This window comes from Salmo salar, chromosome 12 (assembly GCF_965601325.2).
Source record: "Salmo salar chromosome 12, fSalSal1, whole genome shotgun sequence".
In the NCBI taxonomy this organism is placed as follows: domain Eukaryota; kingdom Metazoa; phylum Chordata; class Actinopteri; order Salmoniformes; family Salmonidae; genus Salmo; species Salmo salar.
The window spans coordinates 45,891,248-45,908,882 of record NC_138302.1 but is presented as its reverse complement, the minus strand read 5'-3'; the positions used below and the strand labels follow the sequence as shown (position 1 = coordinate 45,908,882).

Genomic DNA, 17,635 nt, shown 5'->3' with positions numbered 1-17,635 from the left:
AGGGAGGCGAGTTTTCCTCCATTTCCGCTCGGCTGCCCGGAGCCTTGTTCTGTGAGCTCGTAGTGAGTCGACGAGCCACGGAGCAGGAGGGGAGGACCGAGCCGGCCTGGAGGATAGGGGACAGAGAAAATCAAAGGATGCAGAAAGGGAGGAGAGGAGGGTTGAGGAGGCAGAATCAGGAGATAGGTTGGAGAAGGTTTGAGCAGAGGGAAGAGATGATAGGATGGAAGAGGAGAGAGTAGCGGGAGAGAGAGAGCTAAGGTTGGGACGGCGCAATACCATCCGAGTAGGGTCAGAGTGAGAAGTGTTGGATGAGAGCAAGAGGGAAAAGGATACAAGGTAGTGGTCGGAGATTTGGAGGGGAGTTGCAATGAGATTAGTGGAAGAACAGCATCTAGTAAAGATGAGGTCAAGCGTATTGCCTGCCTTGTGAGTAGGGGGGGGAAGGTGAGAGGGTGAGGTCAAAAGAGGAGAGGAGTGGAAAGAAGGAGGCAGAGAGGAATGAGTCAAAGGTAGACGTGGGGAGGTTAAAGTCACCCAGAACTGTGAGAGGTGAGCCATCCTCAGGAAAGGAACTTATCAAGGCGTCAACCTCATTGATGAACTCTCCAAGGGAACCTGGAGGGCGATAAATGATAAGGATGTTAAGCTTGAAAGGGCTGGTAACTGTGACAGCATGGAATTCAAATGAGGAGATAGACAGATGGGTCAGGGGAGAAAGAGAGTATGTCCACTTGGGAGAGATGAGGATTCCAGTGCCACCACCCCGCTGGCTCGATGCTCTAGGGGTATGCGAGAACACGTGGGCAGACGAAGAGAGAGCAGTAGGAGTAGCAGTGTTATCTGTGGTAATCCATGTTTCCCTCAGCGCCAGGAAGTCTAGGGACTGGAGGGTAGCATAGGCTGAGATGAACTCAGCCTTGTTGGCTGCAGACCGGCAGTACCAGAGGCTGCCGGAGACCTGGAACTCCACGTGGGTCGTGCGCGCTGGGACCACCAGGTTAGAGTGGCAGCGGCCACGCGGTGTGAAGCGTTTGTATGGCCTGTGCAGAGAGGAGAGAACAGGGATAGACAGACACATAGTTGACAAGCTACAGAAGTGTTGTTTCTTGTATTATTGTCTCCTGTGTCTTTAGAGAACTGTTTCACTTTGATATCCTTTTTCTTCTGTCCTGATTTTCTCTTTCTTTTCTTCTGTTAACTAGATATTCTTTGTTGTTCTTCGTTAGCTAGCTAGCTTCTTCCAAAAGAGACCCTAGCAACTGCTTATCAACTGGTAAACAATTCAGCTTGCTAAGATAACTACAATTTTATGAAAAATAGTTATTTTTCAAAAGCCTATCTTCTTTATTTGTTGCTTGTTTTTTCTCCTATTCAGTCTTGCAGTTTTCTTTTGCTTTTTTCCGATGTACTTCACTCTAAAAACCATGTAAATTTCAATATTTGTAGGAGCTCATTTTTCAGCTGCTGCTGCTCAAATTGGAGTTCCGGAAACTTATAACCTTGCATCTGCAAAAACCTGAGCCTTACTTATGATTCAGTCCTACACAAATTGGTTTAATTATTTATTTACTAGCTAACTAAATGGTAACACAGGATAAACATACACACTTAATACATTAGAAACAGGTCCCTAGCGGACTGACAATGATATGACTGCTTGTTACAAATGACACAGAGAGGGCTAGAAAGAGAGAGAGGGACAGATACACTTAAAGTTTGTATATTTATAAACTATTCTCACTTATACTTTGCACACGAACCGCCGCCCGCTTGGAGTAACAAATCATGAACGTATTTACGTGAAAAAGCCTTGGTTCGCCGTGTATCTCTTTCGGAACCTGGCCACATTGGAATGGGTGTTGGGCCTCTTCGCAGCACGCTTGTAAAGGCTCTGATTGTCCAAAAGGGGTCTCCACCCATCTTCTACTGTTGTTTTCCTCTGCAGTCATCCGGTATACGGTGATTTGTTCTGTAGTCTTGAACAGATCTACAGAGTTTATTCTACTAAGATGCTTCTTTGAAGATAGGCTAGCCAGCCGTGTCGATGGCTCCCAGTGGGGTGATGAGAGTAGCGTACTAGGGTGGTTTGAGAAGAGTAGTAGAATGGTCCCACTCAAATTCGCTTTTCTAGATACTTAGGACAGCTAATCAGCCATACCAATGATTGTCCGGGAGGTGACTTTATCATCTCTACCTCGTGTTGAGATTCAGAGTTCAAACCACTTTAAATGTGAGCTGCAGCTCCACGTCTCGCTGGTCTAATATGTTAATTCTTAACCCATAATTGTATACAGTTTGTTCAAAAGGGGCGGTTCCGTCAGGCTGACATGCTCTCTGACCTCACTCAAGGGGGTGGTGACTACTTACTGTACACAGTTATAGAAACAATTTCCTCTTATAGTTTCTAAACACTTTCAGCATTTTTCATATAGCATGCACAATGCAGAGGATAGAAACTTCGTACATGTAGTCTGTATACTTTTCAAGTTACAGTATTTCCTTCATAACATTTTTAATGACATCACAAAATAACACACAATATCACATTAGTGTTCTTCAGACCGCCTTTGTGTTAGAAATATTCTTCTAGAATTCGCTTTAGAACGTGTTAGCATTTCGTCGGGAAAAAGTCTGTGAAACGAAGGCACATTCCTCTGGTGAATTGAGAGAGCTGAATGTTCTGTCCTTGATTTACAACAGGGCGTGAGCTGTCAACCCCCACCAGTTCCCTTCTCCCCCCTGTGCGGGATCCTTACAGGACCGTCATGACACCTGGCACAATAGAAAGCCTATCATTGATTCGATAGGCATGCAGCCGCATAGACATGTTTCAATTTCACCACCATGGACAGCGATCGGTGGTCTATTTTGTGAGTGGCTGTCTGGATGACATATTCAATTATTATAATTTTTTTAGGGCTCCCACGACCTTGCGGTGGAGCCCAGAGAATCTGCGTTAGGTCAGTGCCCCTACCCCAACCCTTACCTTAACCATTACCCAACCTTAACCCTTACCTTAACCATTTAAATTTAAACTTCAATAGGGTAGTGCTTGACTTGGGCAGGAGCTCACCAGAGCTGAGTACCAGCACCTGTTCTACTCATGTGAACTCCTGTTCCTCTTATAGAATATTAGCTCAAAAGTATTGTGGAGCTCCTGCACCTAAATATAAACAGTACCCGCACCCAAAATGAATGCCCGCACCCATTTTCGTCAAGCATTGGACGTCCCAAGGATCCTGGACCATTTTCAACAGTAGTCATCCACAAATGAAAACGGGAAAGTCTAAAAGGGCTCCTTGGGTCATCCCAACTCTGACGTCACCCCCCTGATAAATAAGAAAAGTAGTGTATGGCCTTTACTACTCCTGAGTGGACCAAAATAGCCATTACACAAAAAATAATCTGCACTCCCACCACTCAACATCTTCCCACGACCATGCCCATTGAAGTTCAAATTTACAAATGGTTAAAAGGATACTTAGAGATTTTGTCAAGGAAGCCCTTTATCTACTTCCCCAGAGTCAGATGAACCAGTGGATACCTTTTTTATGCCTTTGCGTGCAGTTTGAAGGAAGCTGCTAACTGGTGTTAGCGCAATGACTGGAAGTCTATGGGTAGCTGCTAGCATGCTAGTAGATACCATAGACATTGTCATTGCGCTAACACTAGTTAGCATTGACACATGAAACAACTTCTAACTTCCTTCATACTGGATGCAAAGGCATAAAAATGGTATATATAAATTCATCTGACTCTAAGTAGATAATTAAGTGATAATACCCGAGAAGCCGGTGTTTGGAGGATATATTGGCATGGGTGTTGTTAGCAAACCTTGCCAATATATCCTCCAAACACCTGCTTCGAGGGCATTATCACTTATATACAACTGGTTACCAACATATTCAAATAATGATTTACATATTTTCATTATAAACGTTATTTTGATTAATTTATTCATACTGTTTCATCCTTCCACAAAATATAGTCTGACACAAATCTAGGGTTGCTACCCAAGCCAGCTGGTCGTTTGTTCTATTGGTTCGGTTGCCAGAGACGCAACCCAGTCTAAGTATTTTTGTTCTGTATCTATGGATGTTCATTCAAAACATTCTATTGCCATACTGGCTGGCAACGTTCTTATCCCTTCCTTCCTAGCTAGCCAACAACAGCTAACTTACACTCACATCAAACAGCGCAGCCAGAATAACAACAAAATAGCTGCATTTGCATTAGTTTAAGCTGTTTTCTAGTGAAATGTATTTGGATACACCCATAACAATGAGCTAATAATGTGCAATTTCACCTGACATAGAACATTTTCTCTCTCATCAGGACACTGTTGTTCAGAGGAGCTAGCCAACAACACAGCTAACACAATCCCTTCAAACTGGAGCTGGAAAGACTGCAAACTAGCTACACTTAGTTTTGTTTTACCTGTTTTTTTATTGATAGTCCTTTGTATATATCCATAAAAATTGTGCTGATTCATGATTTGACTGGCTGAGAAAAGCTGCCTGTCGGTCTCGTCCCGACTCCCGACACGTTCATTACTATGGGACAGCTGGAGATCAAATTTGAATATTGAAACAATGTTGCAAATGTCGGAGACAAACAGCTAGGTTTATACAAATCTCCGCTGTTGAATACTAAATGTTAGTCTAAAAAGAATGTGAGATAATGTCTAGATGCTTGTGATAGCAAAGATCAAGTTTATAATTTGCCTGGCTGGGCTGAAGAGACAGTGGATTGCGCAGTCAGATGGACAGAGTAAATAGGCATTTTAACGTCATAGACTTAGCAGGTGGTAACTTATGGAATAGACACCATCTGGAATGCGGTTTTATCCAAGCAGCATTCAGGATTAGACCCACCCATTGTGTAAAGGGCTTCATTGCCAAAATCCTGTTAAGATTCGGGTTAGGTAAGGGTAAAAGTTAAGTGTTTTTTTATTTTATTTCACCTTTATTTAACCAGGTCGGCCAGTTGAGAACAAGTTGTCATTTACAACTGCAACCTGGCCAAGATAAAGCAAAGCAGTGCGACAAAAATAACAACATAAACAAACACATAAACATAGTCAATAACACAATAGACAAATCTATGTACAGTGTGTGCAAATGTAGACGATTAGGGATGTAAGGCAATAAATAGGCCATAGAGGTGAAATAATTACAATTTAGCATTAACACTGGAGTGATAAATGTGCAGATGATGATGTGCAAGTAGAGATACTGGGGTGCAAAAGAGCAAAAAGATAGGTTAGGGGGGGGCCATGTTTCATATAAAAAAATACAAAAAATAAGTAGTGCATACAGAGCATTTGGAAAGTATGGTTTCTTTTCAGTCTTCTCTCTGGTGGTGGTGAGAATGATGATAAACTGTAGGCTACGTGTGTGTGCAGTGAGGTCCGTCAGAGGCTTGTCCACTTTGGCCAATCAGAACGTTAAAAAAAATCCTTATTTTGTGTCATCATTACTTCCCTTTGCAGCATACATGTTTAGCAGAGGCACAGTTTTTGATAACTGGCTAGCTGTCATAGACATAATGGGGACAAAACAAACAAGGATTATTGCATAATTTTTTTATGCAAAAGCTGCAGCAACTACCACCAACAATAGGCCTGACATCACAAACAGCCAGTAAGTCAACATAGGTGAAGATCCTGATCTAGCTCCCGCCTCATCTGACCTGGCTACTAGCATGGCAGCCCCCAACATGACCTTGACGGCTCCTTCCCAGACCCGGGGTCTAGGCCCGATCTCCGCAACACTGACAGCTCCCGATCACACCACATCAGCTAACGATCCCAACACATCCTCAGCTACCAATCCCACCTCAGCTACCTCGGGTCCCTCAAATGACAGGACAGCTCCTCTCCCCGCAGTTGGTAACACTACCACGGCACCAATAGGCCTGCTATCATGCGCTGATGTATGGGGTAACAGTATGTGGTGGAACAAACAGGTGGCATACTCATGGATACTGTAAATTGTAAAGAAGGTAAATTGGGATGCAAAACGTGCCGATGTCACGCATCTGTCAGTCTACACATCTCATTGGTTGAAACGTTCAAACCAATGGCGTTTATACAAAGTAAGTCATAGTGGGTCAAATTGCAAAGATGAAATCGTTGCAAATTTCAACACAAGCAATCAAGAGCGCACAAACTGGCATAACGTGTCATTGACAATGCTAAATGGAGACTTGAAAAGATGTGTGATAGTATGAATGCGTCATAACTAAAAGCCATCTGTGCTTTGTTCAGGTCAGCCTACTACCTTGCCAATAAGGACTTATTCTGACCACTATGATCTACAGTGCATTTGGAAATTATTCAGACCCCTTGACTTTTTCCACATTTTGTTAGGTTACAGCCTTATTATTTGTTATCAATCTACACACAATAACACATAATGACAAAGCAAGTTTTGAAATTATATTGCAAATGTACTAAAAATAAAAAAAACATAAATATCACATTTAAATACTGTTGAAGTCAGAAGTTTACATACACTTAGGTTAGAGTCATAAAAACTCGTTTTTCAAGCACTCCACAAATTTCTTGTTAATTAACAAAGTATAGCTTTGGCAAGTCGGTTAGGACATCTACTTTGTGCATGACACAAGTAATTTTTCCAACAATTGTTTACAGACAGATTATTTCACTTATAATTCACTGTATCACAATTCCAGTGGGTCAGAAGTTTACATATACTAAGTTGACTGTGCCTCTAATCAGCTTGGACAATTCCAGAAAAATATGTAATGGCTTTAGAAGCTTCTGATAGGCTAATTTACATAATTTAATTCAATTGCAGGTGTACCTGTGGATGTATTTCAAGGCCTCCTCCAAACTCAGTGCCTCTTTGCTTGACATCATTGGAAAATCAAAAGAAAATCAGCCATGACCTCAAAATCTTTTTTTGTAGACTTCCAAAAGTCTGGTTCATCCTTGGGAACAATTTCCAAACGCCTGAAGGTACCACGTTCATCTGTACAAACAGTAGTATGCAAGTATAAGCACCATGGGACCACGCAGCTGTCATACTGCTCAGGAAGGAGACGCGTCTGTCTCCTAGAGATGAACATACTTTGGTGCGAAAAGTGCAAATCAATCCCAGAACAACAGCAAAGGACCTTGTGAGGATGCCGGAGGAAACAGGTACAAAAGTATCTATATCCACAGTAAAACGAGTCCTGTATCGACATAACCTGAAAGGCCGCTAAGCAAGGAAGAAGCCACTGCTCAAAACCGCCATCAAAAAGCCAGACTACGGTTTGCAACCGCACATGGGGACAAAGATCGTACTTTTTGGAGAAATGTCCTCTGGTCTGATGAAACAAAAATAGAACTGTTTGGTCACAATGACCATCATTATGTTTGGAGGAAAAAGAGGGAGGCTTGCAAGCCGAAAAACACCATCCCAATCGTGAAGCATGGGAATGACAGCATCATGTTGTGGGGGTGCTTTGCTGCAGGAGGGACTGGTGCACTTCACAAAATAGATTGCATCATGAGGAAGGAACATTGTGGATATACTGAAGCAACATTTGAAGACATCCGTCAGGGAGTTAAAGCTTGGTCGCAAATGGGTGTTCCAAATGGACAATGACCCCAAGCATACTTCCAAAGTTGTTGCAAAATGGCTTAAGGACAACAAAGTCAAGGTATTGGAGTGGCCATCACAAAGCCCTGACCTCAATCCCATAGAACATTTGTGGGCAGAACTGAAAGAGTGTGCGAGCAAGGAGGCCTACAAACCTGACTCAGTTACACCAGCTCTGTCAGGAGGAATGGGCCAAAATTCACCCAACTTGTGGGAAGCTTGTGGAAGGCTACCTGAAACGTTTGACCCAAGTTAAACAATTTAAAGGCAATGCTAACAAATACTAATTGAGTGTATGTAAACTTCTGACCCACTGGGAATGTGATGAAAGAAATAAATGCAGAAATAAATGCTGAAATAAATCACTCTCTCTACTATTATTCTGACAGTTCACATTCTTAAAATAAAGTGGTGATCTTAACTGACCTAAGACAGGGAATTTTTACTAGGATTTAATGTCACGAATTGTGAAAAACTGAGTTTAAATACATTTGGCTAAGATGTATGTAAACCTCCGACTTCAACTGTATATTACGTGATGGTTGATTCACGTTTTTGATAGAAAAAAAGGACATGGTTTAAGTTCAAGGTCTATGCGATGAAGTACAATGTCATGACCAAAACACTAAACAAAAAATAGCTATAGTCATTAAAACATTTATTTTGCATAGAAATGTCTAACAAAGTGATCATCAAGCACCCATATCCTTTTTAAATCATAGTCAGCTAATCCGAAAAGACAAAATTAAATACATTCTGCTCTTGAAAGTTTGTAGTAAAAAATAAAATTACAGCAAATGACAAACAAAAGCAACTGACATTGTAGAAAGATTAAAATATAAAATTGAGAATACAGTCTAGTAAACGGGAAAACAAAATCACTGTACAAGAACAATGGAAACTCCTTATATATTCATATACACCCTCACCCCCAAGAACCATTCTATTAGCAAGGGGCCATAGCCTGCCATAGAGCCCCGTTTAACGTTACAGTACAGTAAGGATACAAATAGAAAAAGGGGCACATTTCTTTATCAAAGAACACTGTTCAATAGCTGTATACAATGACACTGCATCCAAAACCACACAGGCAGAAAATACATTGGCACTCTTGTCCAGTCTCTCGTGATTTGATATGACAGGAATTCTTTCTGTTCTGTGGTTTTCTAGGCCTGCATCCCAAATGGCACCCTATTCCCTATGTCGTGCACTACTTTTGACCATGGCCTACAGTATATTGCTCTGGTCAAAAGTAGTGCACTATATGGGGAATAGGGTGCCATAGGGACGCACACTACGATTTTATTCCTTCCCCGCACACAAAGTACAATTTTATTCCTTCCCCGAACTCTGGACCTCCATGGCCTTCTGCATCTTCTCAATCATCCACCCAGGAACCGTAAAAGGCTTTAATTCAATTGGGGTCATTTTTAGGTCGGGGCAATCTCTGGAAAAAATATCAAATAAACAATACACAACAGAATCATAATCTCATCATGACACCAGTTTAACACCCATTGGGCTTGATTTAGCCTGTTTGAGCTGTAGGCTATGGCCAACTTATCTGGGGCGACCAGGTGAGGTGTGCCTGGTTTAAGAAGTGAATAGCCATCGAAGATACTCAGTTCAATGACAGATTGACACTTACTGGATAAGATGGGGACCAACAAAATGTTTTCCTTACTTGTAATCGTCACTCAGAGAAAGGTCCTGGACGTCCTCTTCAATAAGGAGATAGGCCTATAAAAATCAAAATGTTCAGATTAGTTTACATTTGCTAATACATTTAGCAAATCAAACTTGTTTTTAAACTTACAATATGTAGAAATCGCTACGCCATTACCTGGTTGCTATATACTATCATGTTCACCTAATTTCAGTTTATGTGACTAAACAAGCAACACTGTAGAGAATCATACAAATCTAAACAAATAACTTATCAATAAGCAAAAATATTATATTTGAAGCTGTTTGAAGCTAGTGCTTACAAAGCAGAAAAGTGAAGCTTAAAAAGTAACTGTCCTGTGAAAATCTGACATTAAAATGTTCATATTCTGTTAACGCATACCCAAATAATGTTGTTGATTCACATTATACTCATGCGGCCAATGCATGAATTAAAAAATAATACATTTAAAAAAAACTTCAATAACCCCACTTCAAACTTGTCTCACAGACCGTTTAAAAAAAAAATGCTTGCCATTTCCTCAGAGAATGATGTCATACTTCTGAGGATGAGCTGGCCAATCAGCGGTCTAGAGGAGGATGATTGGGCCAACCAGCAGTCTACTCATATTCATAATGACCAGTATACGCCCACAGCATTCTGTTGTGTTTTCGCCCACATCATTCATGCACAGAAAAGCATCTTAAAATACTAATTTACTATAAACCCAGCAGTGTTGCAGTTCTTGACACACTCAAACCAGTGCACCTGGCACCTACTACCATATCCTGTTCAAAGTCACTTCAATTTTTGTCTTGCCCAGGGGTTTCCAAACTTTTATGGCCCTATGACCCCATTTTGATGTCTGAAAATTAGTGCGACCCCAACCATGTGAAAAAAAAAAGATATAATTAACAGCCAATGTTTACTTTATTTGGGGCTATGGCAGTCAATTGAAAAACATTCTAACTGTATTTCTGATTGTCTTAACTCACCATCACATACATTTAATGTGGGGCTATGACAGTCAATTCCAAATTAATCTGACATAATGTATCTCAACACCACTAATGAGATAAGTGCGCTTGATGCATGTCGCATCGCTCCTCCGCTCTCTCCACTGGCTTCCAGTTGAAGCTTGCATCCGCTACAAGACCATGGTGATTGCCTACGGAGCTGTGAAGGGAACGGCACCTCCATACCTTCAGGCTCTGATCAGGCCCTACACCCAAACAAGGGCACTGCGTTCATCCACCTCTGGCCTGCTGGCCCCCCTACCTCTGAGGAAGCACAGTTCCCGCTCAGCCCAGTCAAAACTGTTTGCTGCTCTGACACCCCAATGGTGGAACAAGCTCCCTCACGACGCCAGGACAGCGGAGTCAATCACCACCTTCCGGAGACACCTGAAACCCCACCTCTTTAAGGAATACCTAGGATAGGATAAAGTAATCCTTCTAACCCCCCCCCCCCCCCCTTAAAAGATTTAGATGCACTATTGTAAAGTGGTTGTTCCACTGGATATCATAAGGTGAATGCACCAATTTGTAAGTCGCTCTGGATAACAGCGTCTGCTAAATGACTTAAATGTAAAGCATCAGAGCTACTCAATGTCAGTGGGCGTGGTCGACAGTACACACCTCATCTCTGCTGTCACATCCAACCTGGATCGATATCTGGTTAATGCAGACGAGAGCACTGAATCCAGCTTCATACAGAAATGAGCTGGCGAAAGGTACCATGAGTTTTATGGTGCTTTCAAAACAACTGGGAACTTGCGAAAATACGGGGTCAAATTATGACGTCAGTGAAGTTCAGGTGGGAAAGTCGGAGCTCTAGAAAGAGGCCTTGGTTCCGAAGTTGGAATTCCGAGTTGGATGGCCGTTCAAATTTTTTCCCCCCAGTCTAAGCTTCCCCCACCCTAAGCTCCCCCCCCCAGAGTTCCCAGTTGTCTTCAACGCACTGAAGTCGGAAATTTTGAGTTCCCGGTTGTTTTGAATGCGGCATTAATGCTCAGAGGGAGACGGCAGGGTATTCCCTTTGAGTCAGGAACCAAAACTCCTCTATAGTGACCTGTGAATGCATTGTCTGAAGCATTCGGTCACATGACAGCTCGATCAGCTGTTCGATTTCACTTACCGGCATGTCAACTGAGCCAGAATCACAGTCCAATGGATTGGGAAGTAGGTCCCAAATCCCAAATTGCTCTTCCAAGCATTGGAGGTGAGCAGTCATCACTCGAGTGAGACACTTACTGATGCTGTTTTCTGTTAGAAACATTCACAGCCGAGGGAAGGTGGCAAAGTTCGCTTTTGAAAGACTCTCTCCAATAAGAATTCTTTCCTTTGAATCCACTGATTTGGTCACATATGTAGATTGCTTGCATTAAGTTCGTGCAGTTTCCCAAATACCTGTATGTCTTACATAGTCAAGGAGACATTCTTTTCATTATACAGAAAGTCAACCAAGTCTGCTTTGTTGTTTTTTTTTACATCTGTAATGAAATTTTGTTTGTGCTTTTCTTATAACACATTTCTGTGTTCTATTCATGTGCTGTTCTATAAACCAATTTCTGTGTTCATGCAAGTGTCTGACTGTACAAATCCTCACTATCAGTAGCTGCAATTTGGCAGTACGCCCAGGCCTTGTTTTGAGAAAGAACAAAATAAATCTCAGTTTCAATGTCTCAGCTTAGAGAGAAGAAGCATCGTGAGGTATTGGTCTGTCACATGAATGAAACAAAATGGTAATGATTCATGAATTATGCTAAATCATATAAATGTAACTTTTCTGTATATAAGACAACTGCTGGGACTGCCCAGGCAGAGCTCCTGATAGACATATGTACTATGGTGCATTGAGTTGGCTAGAACCTCTCCAGCACACTGACAAATAAAGGATGATTCATTTAAGTTTGACTTTGAGTGTCCCTGTATAAGAATTTCCATGACACATCCATTGTGAATGATAACAGTTCCTCTCTCAATGTGAAACATCTTTCCAACACTCCCCCTCGATAACCACCAAGCCTTGGTGTGAAACAGAACATTGTCATGCTCTGATCCCATATCTCCATGTAGTTTTGTGAACAGGCGTTCACGCAGTGTATGTGGTTTGATGTAGTTTACAATCGAAGTTACCTGCTGCAGTATATCGCAGAGTTCTGTGCTCAGCTCTTTTGCCATCAGTTGCTCTCGGTGTATTATACAACACGTCCATATGGCAGAGGGAGACACATTCATAACTAGAGTGCAGAGGACTGCCTGCCAACCTGCCATAGGAGCCCTATTTGTGCAAAAGCCCACCATTCAATCCCATATAATCTGGTTTTTGTCAATATAGCCACGCAGCACACTGAACATCCCCTGTGCCATTTCATGCTCGGGAATCGCGAAAAAGAACAATATGACTTTGTGAAAAGAATTCCCAAACATGTATAGCGAACAAAAGTCAATGCATGGCCATCTCAGCTCTCACAGCTAACGTGCATTTGGAGAGCTTAAGCTGGGGAGTTTGAGTCGTTCATTCAGTTTCCTCTTGATTGCTAGCAATAGCATACATTCTTTGATTAACAGTGTTATCTGACAAAGGAATTAATGTGAGTTTCTGTGCCTCTGCCTCCCTACACATTGTTTTCACCATATCAATTGCGGCCGGTAAAATCAAAGTCTCTGCAATAGTGTGTGGTTTCATAGCGTAGGGGGCCTAGACATTCACCGTTGGAATGATTGAAGTGCAATGGTCAACTATGGCCTTTTCCTATGATCTATGGGCACTCTGGTTGAAATTGATCTTTTAGAGTTGAATCATTTTCAAAAGGGTCGCGACCTCTAGTTTGGGAACCGCTGGTCTTGCCCATTCACCCTCAATAACACACATACACAATCCATGTCTCAAAGCTTAAAAATCTTTCTTTAACCTGTCTCCTCCCCTTCATCTACACCGATTGTAGTAGATTTAACTGGTGACATCAACCAGGGATAATAGCTTTCACCTGGTCAGTGTGTCATAGAAAGAGCAGGTTCCTAATGGTTTGTACACTCAGTGTATAACTCACATTTGGATGTGAATTTGGTAGGGTAGTCCACAAAGACCTGTTTGTCCTTCAGCCAACTTTGCATGACAATGAACATGACAGAGGAGTTTGGCTAAAGCACAGAGATCTGCAACCAGGTTAGAGTTTGGTACAGAGCTCTTACCATCTTTCCACCTGTGGCTCTCATATGCTGTCTCTCTGCCAACCAGTGTTTGTCCTGAGCATCAGCCGCATACTGAAAAAACACACAGACACACAGTATTATTACTTTTTGTAAGCTTTGTGATGGTTTATGGTAGGGGATACTGGTTGTCTCACTCACAGGTTGGTTAGCATAATAGATCAGTGATGCAACCGTCATCGCACATGGCCATTCCTGTTCCATATGTTTGACTTTTAGATTTTATTGTATGTGCTACTGCAATTCAGTTTTTTAGCTCCCAATGTACACATGAATCAAGAGGTCATCCACTTGGTCAATTCATGTCAGCGTCAAAACCTTGAGGCCAGGGTCATTTTTATAGGAGGTTCTAATAGGTGGACATTTTTGTTAGTAAAAAAGATAGGCATAAAGGACTAGAGCGAGGTTGAGACCATAGCAATAGAATGTTGAGGCATGATTAGAATCTTGATTACTTTCTATGATGACTTAGATCATAGAAATTCTGCTCGTCGTTCCAATTTATCCCAAATGTGTTTGATGGGGTTGAGGTCTGGGCTCTGTGCAGGCCAGTCAAGTTCTTCCACACAGATTTCTCCCCCAAAAATCTGTATGGACCTCGCTTTGTGCACGGGGGCATTATCATGCTGAAACAGTAAAGGACCTTCAAACAATTGCCACAAAGTTGGAAGCACAGAATCGTCTAGAATGTAATTGTATGATGTTAAGATTTCCCTTCACTGGAACTAAGGGGCCAACCTCGAACCATGGAAAATCGCCCCAGACCACTATTCCTCCTCCACCAAACTTTACAGTTGGCACTACGCAGTCGGTCAGGTAGAGCTCTCCTGGCATCCGCCAAACCCAGATTCATCCGTCGGACTGCCAGACGGTGAAGCGTGATTCATCATTACAGAGAACGTGTTTCCACTGCTCCAGAGTCCAATAGCGGCAAGCTTTACACCACTCCAGCCAACACTTGCCATTGCGCATGGTGATCTTAGGCTTGTGCGGCTGCTCGGCCATGGAAACCCATCTCCTGAAGCTCTGACGAACAGTTATTGTGCTGACTTTGCTTCCAGAGGCAGTTTGGAACTCGGTAGTGAGTGTTGCAACCGAGGACAGACAATTTTTACACGCTTCAGCACCCTGCGGTCCCGTTCTGTTCTATGGCTGAGCCGTTGTTGCTCCAAGACGTTTCCACTTCACAATAACAGCAATTACAGTAGACCGGGCCAGCTCTAGCAGGGCATAAATTTGATCAGCTGGCTTGTTGGAAAGGTGGCATCCTATGACGGTCCCACGTTGAAAGTCACTGAGCTCTTCAGTAAGGCCAGTCTACTGCCAAAGTTTGTCTATGGAGATTGCATGGCGGTGTGCTCGATTTTATACACCTGTCAGCAATGGGTGTGGCTGAAAAAGCCAAATCCACTACCGTAATTTCGGGACTATTAAGCGCACCTGAATATAAGCCGCACCCACTGAATTTTTATAAAATTATTATTTTGAACATAAATAAGCCGCACATGTCTATAAGCCGCAGGTGCCTACCGGTACATTGAAACAAATTAACTTTACACAGGCTTTAACGAAACACGGCTTGTAACAAAAAATAAAAAATTTGCAGTAAGCTTTAGTTGTCTTTTTGCACTGAGTCAATTCCTCACGCTGCCGTTTCCAACGTCTTATCATCGACTCATTAAGACCAAGCTCCCGTGCAGCAGCTCTATTTCCTTTTCCAACAGCCAGATCAATCGCCTTCAACTTGAAAGCTGCATCATATGCATTTCTCTGTGTCTTTGCCATGATGAGGGTGACAAAATGACTACCGTAATCAGAATGATGGGAAGTTTGAGAGCGCTCGATTTAATCTAAACAGTAAACAAAAAAGTTGTTTGACCTTAACCCGTTCAGCAATTTCATTGGTCTAATGAAAGCTTCATGCCGACAAAAAACTGAGCACGTCACAGAATGTGTTTTTTTTGGAGAAAACAAAATTGAAAGCGGGAAAAATCCATATATTAGCCGCGTCATTGTTTAAGCCGCGGGGTTCAAAGCGTGGGAAAAAAGTTGCGGCTTATAGTCCGAAATTTACGGTAATTTGAAAGGGTGTCCACATACTTTTAGTATACATGAGTGGGTGTATGTAGTGTGTGTTGGGGTGTCATTGTAAATATGTGTGAGTGTTCGGGTAGAGACCAGTGTGTGTGCATAGTTAGTGCAACAAAAAAAAAGAATAATAACCTTGTCACTTGAATCTTGCGCCAAAGACTTGTATATTACTAAACTGTATTGAAATACCTGTAACTGAAGTAAACAACCTGTTGCCATATCCAAGGACATCAGATATTATTCGTAAAAATAAGCAAGAACTGTCTTCTTACTTTCCTGATAACTTAGTTTTCACTACAACAAAAAAATCAAAGCTAAATAGTTTTTACTCAACCTCTAGAACATTTTGTCACTGTCCAAATATAACAACAAATGATGCTTTGATGAATCCCAGATTATCCTGATTTACGAGTGAATGGGGCACATTCTGAAACGCATTAACCTGTTAGGGCTAGGGGGCAGCATTTGCACGTCTGGATAAAAAAATGTACCCGATTTAATCTGGTTACTAATCCTACCCAGTAACTAGAATATGCATATACTTATTATATATGGATAGAAAACACTCTAAAGTTTCTAAAACTGTTTGAATGGTGTCTGTGAGTATAACAGAACTCATTTGGCAGGCAAAACCCTGAGACATTTTCTGACAGGAAGTGGATACCTGATGTGTTGTATTACCTTTAAACCTATCACATTGAAAAACACAGGGGCTGAGGAATATTTTGGCACTTCCTATTGCTTCCACTAGATGTCACCAGCCTTTACAAAGTGTTTTGAGTCTTCTGGAGGGAGATCTGACCGAACAAGAGCCATGGAACGATGATGTCCCATTAGACACCTGGCGCGCGAGTTCATGTTGGGTACCCTCGTTCCAATACGTTATAAAAGAGTATGCATTCGTCCACCTTGAATATTATTCATGTTCTGGTTAAAAAAGGCCCTAATGATTTATGCTATACAACGTTTGACATGTTTGAACGAACGGAAATATATTTTTTCCCCTCGTTCATGACGAGGAGTCCGGCTGGCTTAGATCATGTGCTAACAAGACGGAGATTTTTGGACATAAATTATGAGCTTTTTTGAACAAAACTACATTCGTTATGGACCTGTGATACCTGGAAGTGACATCTGATGAAGAGAATCAAAGGTAATGGATTATTTACATAGTATTTTCGATTTTAGATCTCCCCAACATGACGTCTAGTCTGTATCGCAACGCGTATTTTTCTGGGCGCAGTGCTCAGATTATTGCAAAGTGTGATTTCCCAGTAAGGTTATTTTTAAATCTGGCAAGTTGATTGCGTTCAAGAGATGTAAATCTATAATTCTTTAAATGACAATATAATATTTTACCAATGTTTTCTAATTTTAATTATTTAATTTGTGACGCTGACTTGACTGCCGGTTATTGGAGGGAAACGATTTCCTCAACATCAATGCCATAGTAAAACGCTGTTTTTGGATATAAATATGAACTTGATAGAACTAAAAATGCATGCATTGTCTAACATAATGTCCTAGGAATGTCATCTGATAGAGATTGTAAAAGGTTAGTGCATCATTTTAGCTGGTTTTATGGTTTTGGTGACCCTGTCTTTGACTTGACAAAACATTACACACAACTCTTGTAAATGTACTGTCCTAACATACTCTAAATTTATGCTTTCGCCGTAAAACCTTTTTGAAATCGTAAAACGTGGTTAGATTAAGGAGATGTTTATCTTTCAAAGGGTGTAAAATAGTTGTATGTTTGAAAAATTTGAATTTTGACATTTATTTGGATTCAAATTTGCCGCTCTTGAAATGCACCTGCTGTTGATGGAGTGCACCACGGGTGGCACGCTAGCGTCCCACCTAGCCCATAGAGGTTAATGTGGAAAACCCCGATGACTGATGTTATTTTACATTTAATCTTGAATTTGAAGAGTTCTACAAACCAGTTGTGATCAAATACTATTCAAGACTCTGCCCCAGAAAGTCCATGACTCCTTAAGGGATGAAAAAGACTTGGCAAACACTCCCTTTGAGGGAGAGACTGTTGTAGA

At 41.6% G+C, this 17,635-nt stretch overlaps 1 protein-coding gene across 2 annotated transcripts in view; it reads right to left on the bottom strand.

Moving 5' to 3' along the window:
- Positions 1-8,254: 8,254 nt before the first annotated feature.
- LOC123725510 (deoxynucleotidyltransferase terminal-interacting protein 1) overlaps positions 8,255-17,635 on the bottom strand; it is a 60,562-nt gene continuing 51,181 nt past the window's right edge. The window contains exons 11-13 of one of the 2 annotated variants that reach the window (XM_082958998.1): positions 13,476-13,547; positions 9,298-9,353; positions 8,255-9,060 (exon numbers count right to left, since the gene is read on the bottom strand). In XM_082958998.1, the coding sequence (XP_082815124.1) occupies positions 8,946-9,060; positions 9,298-9,353; positions 13,476-13,547 (243 nt within the window). In that variant the 3' untranslated portion in view covers positions 8,255-8,945. The remainder of the gene's footprint in view (positions 9,061-9,297; positions 9,354-13,475; positions 13,548-17,635) is intronic. The other variant, XM_082958999.1, reaches the window with a different exon arrangement.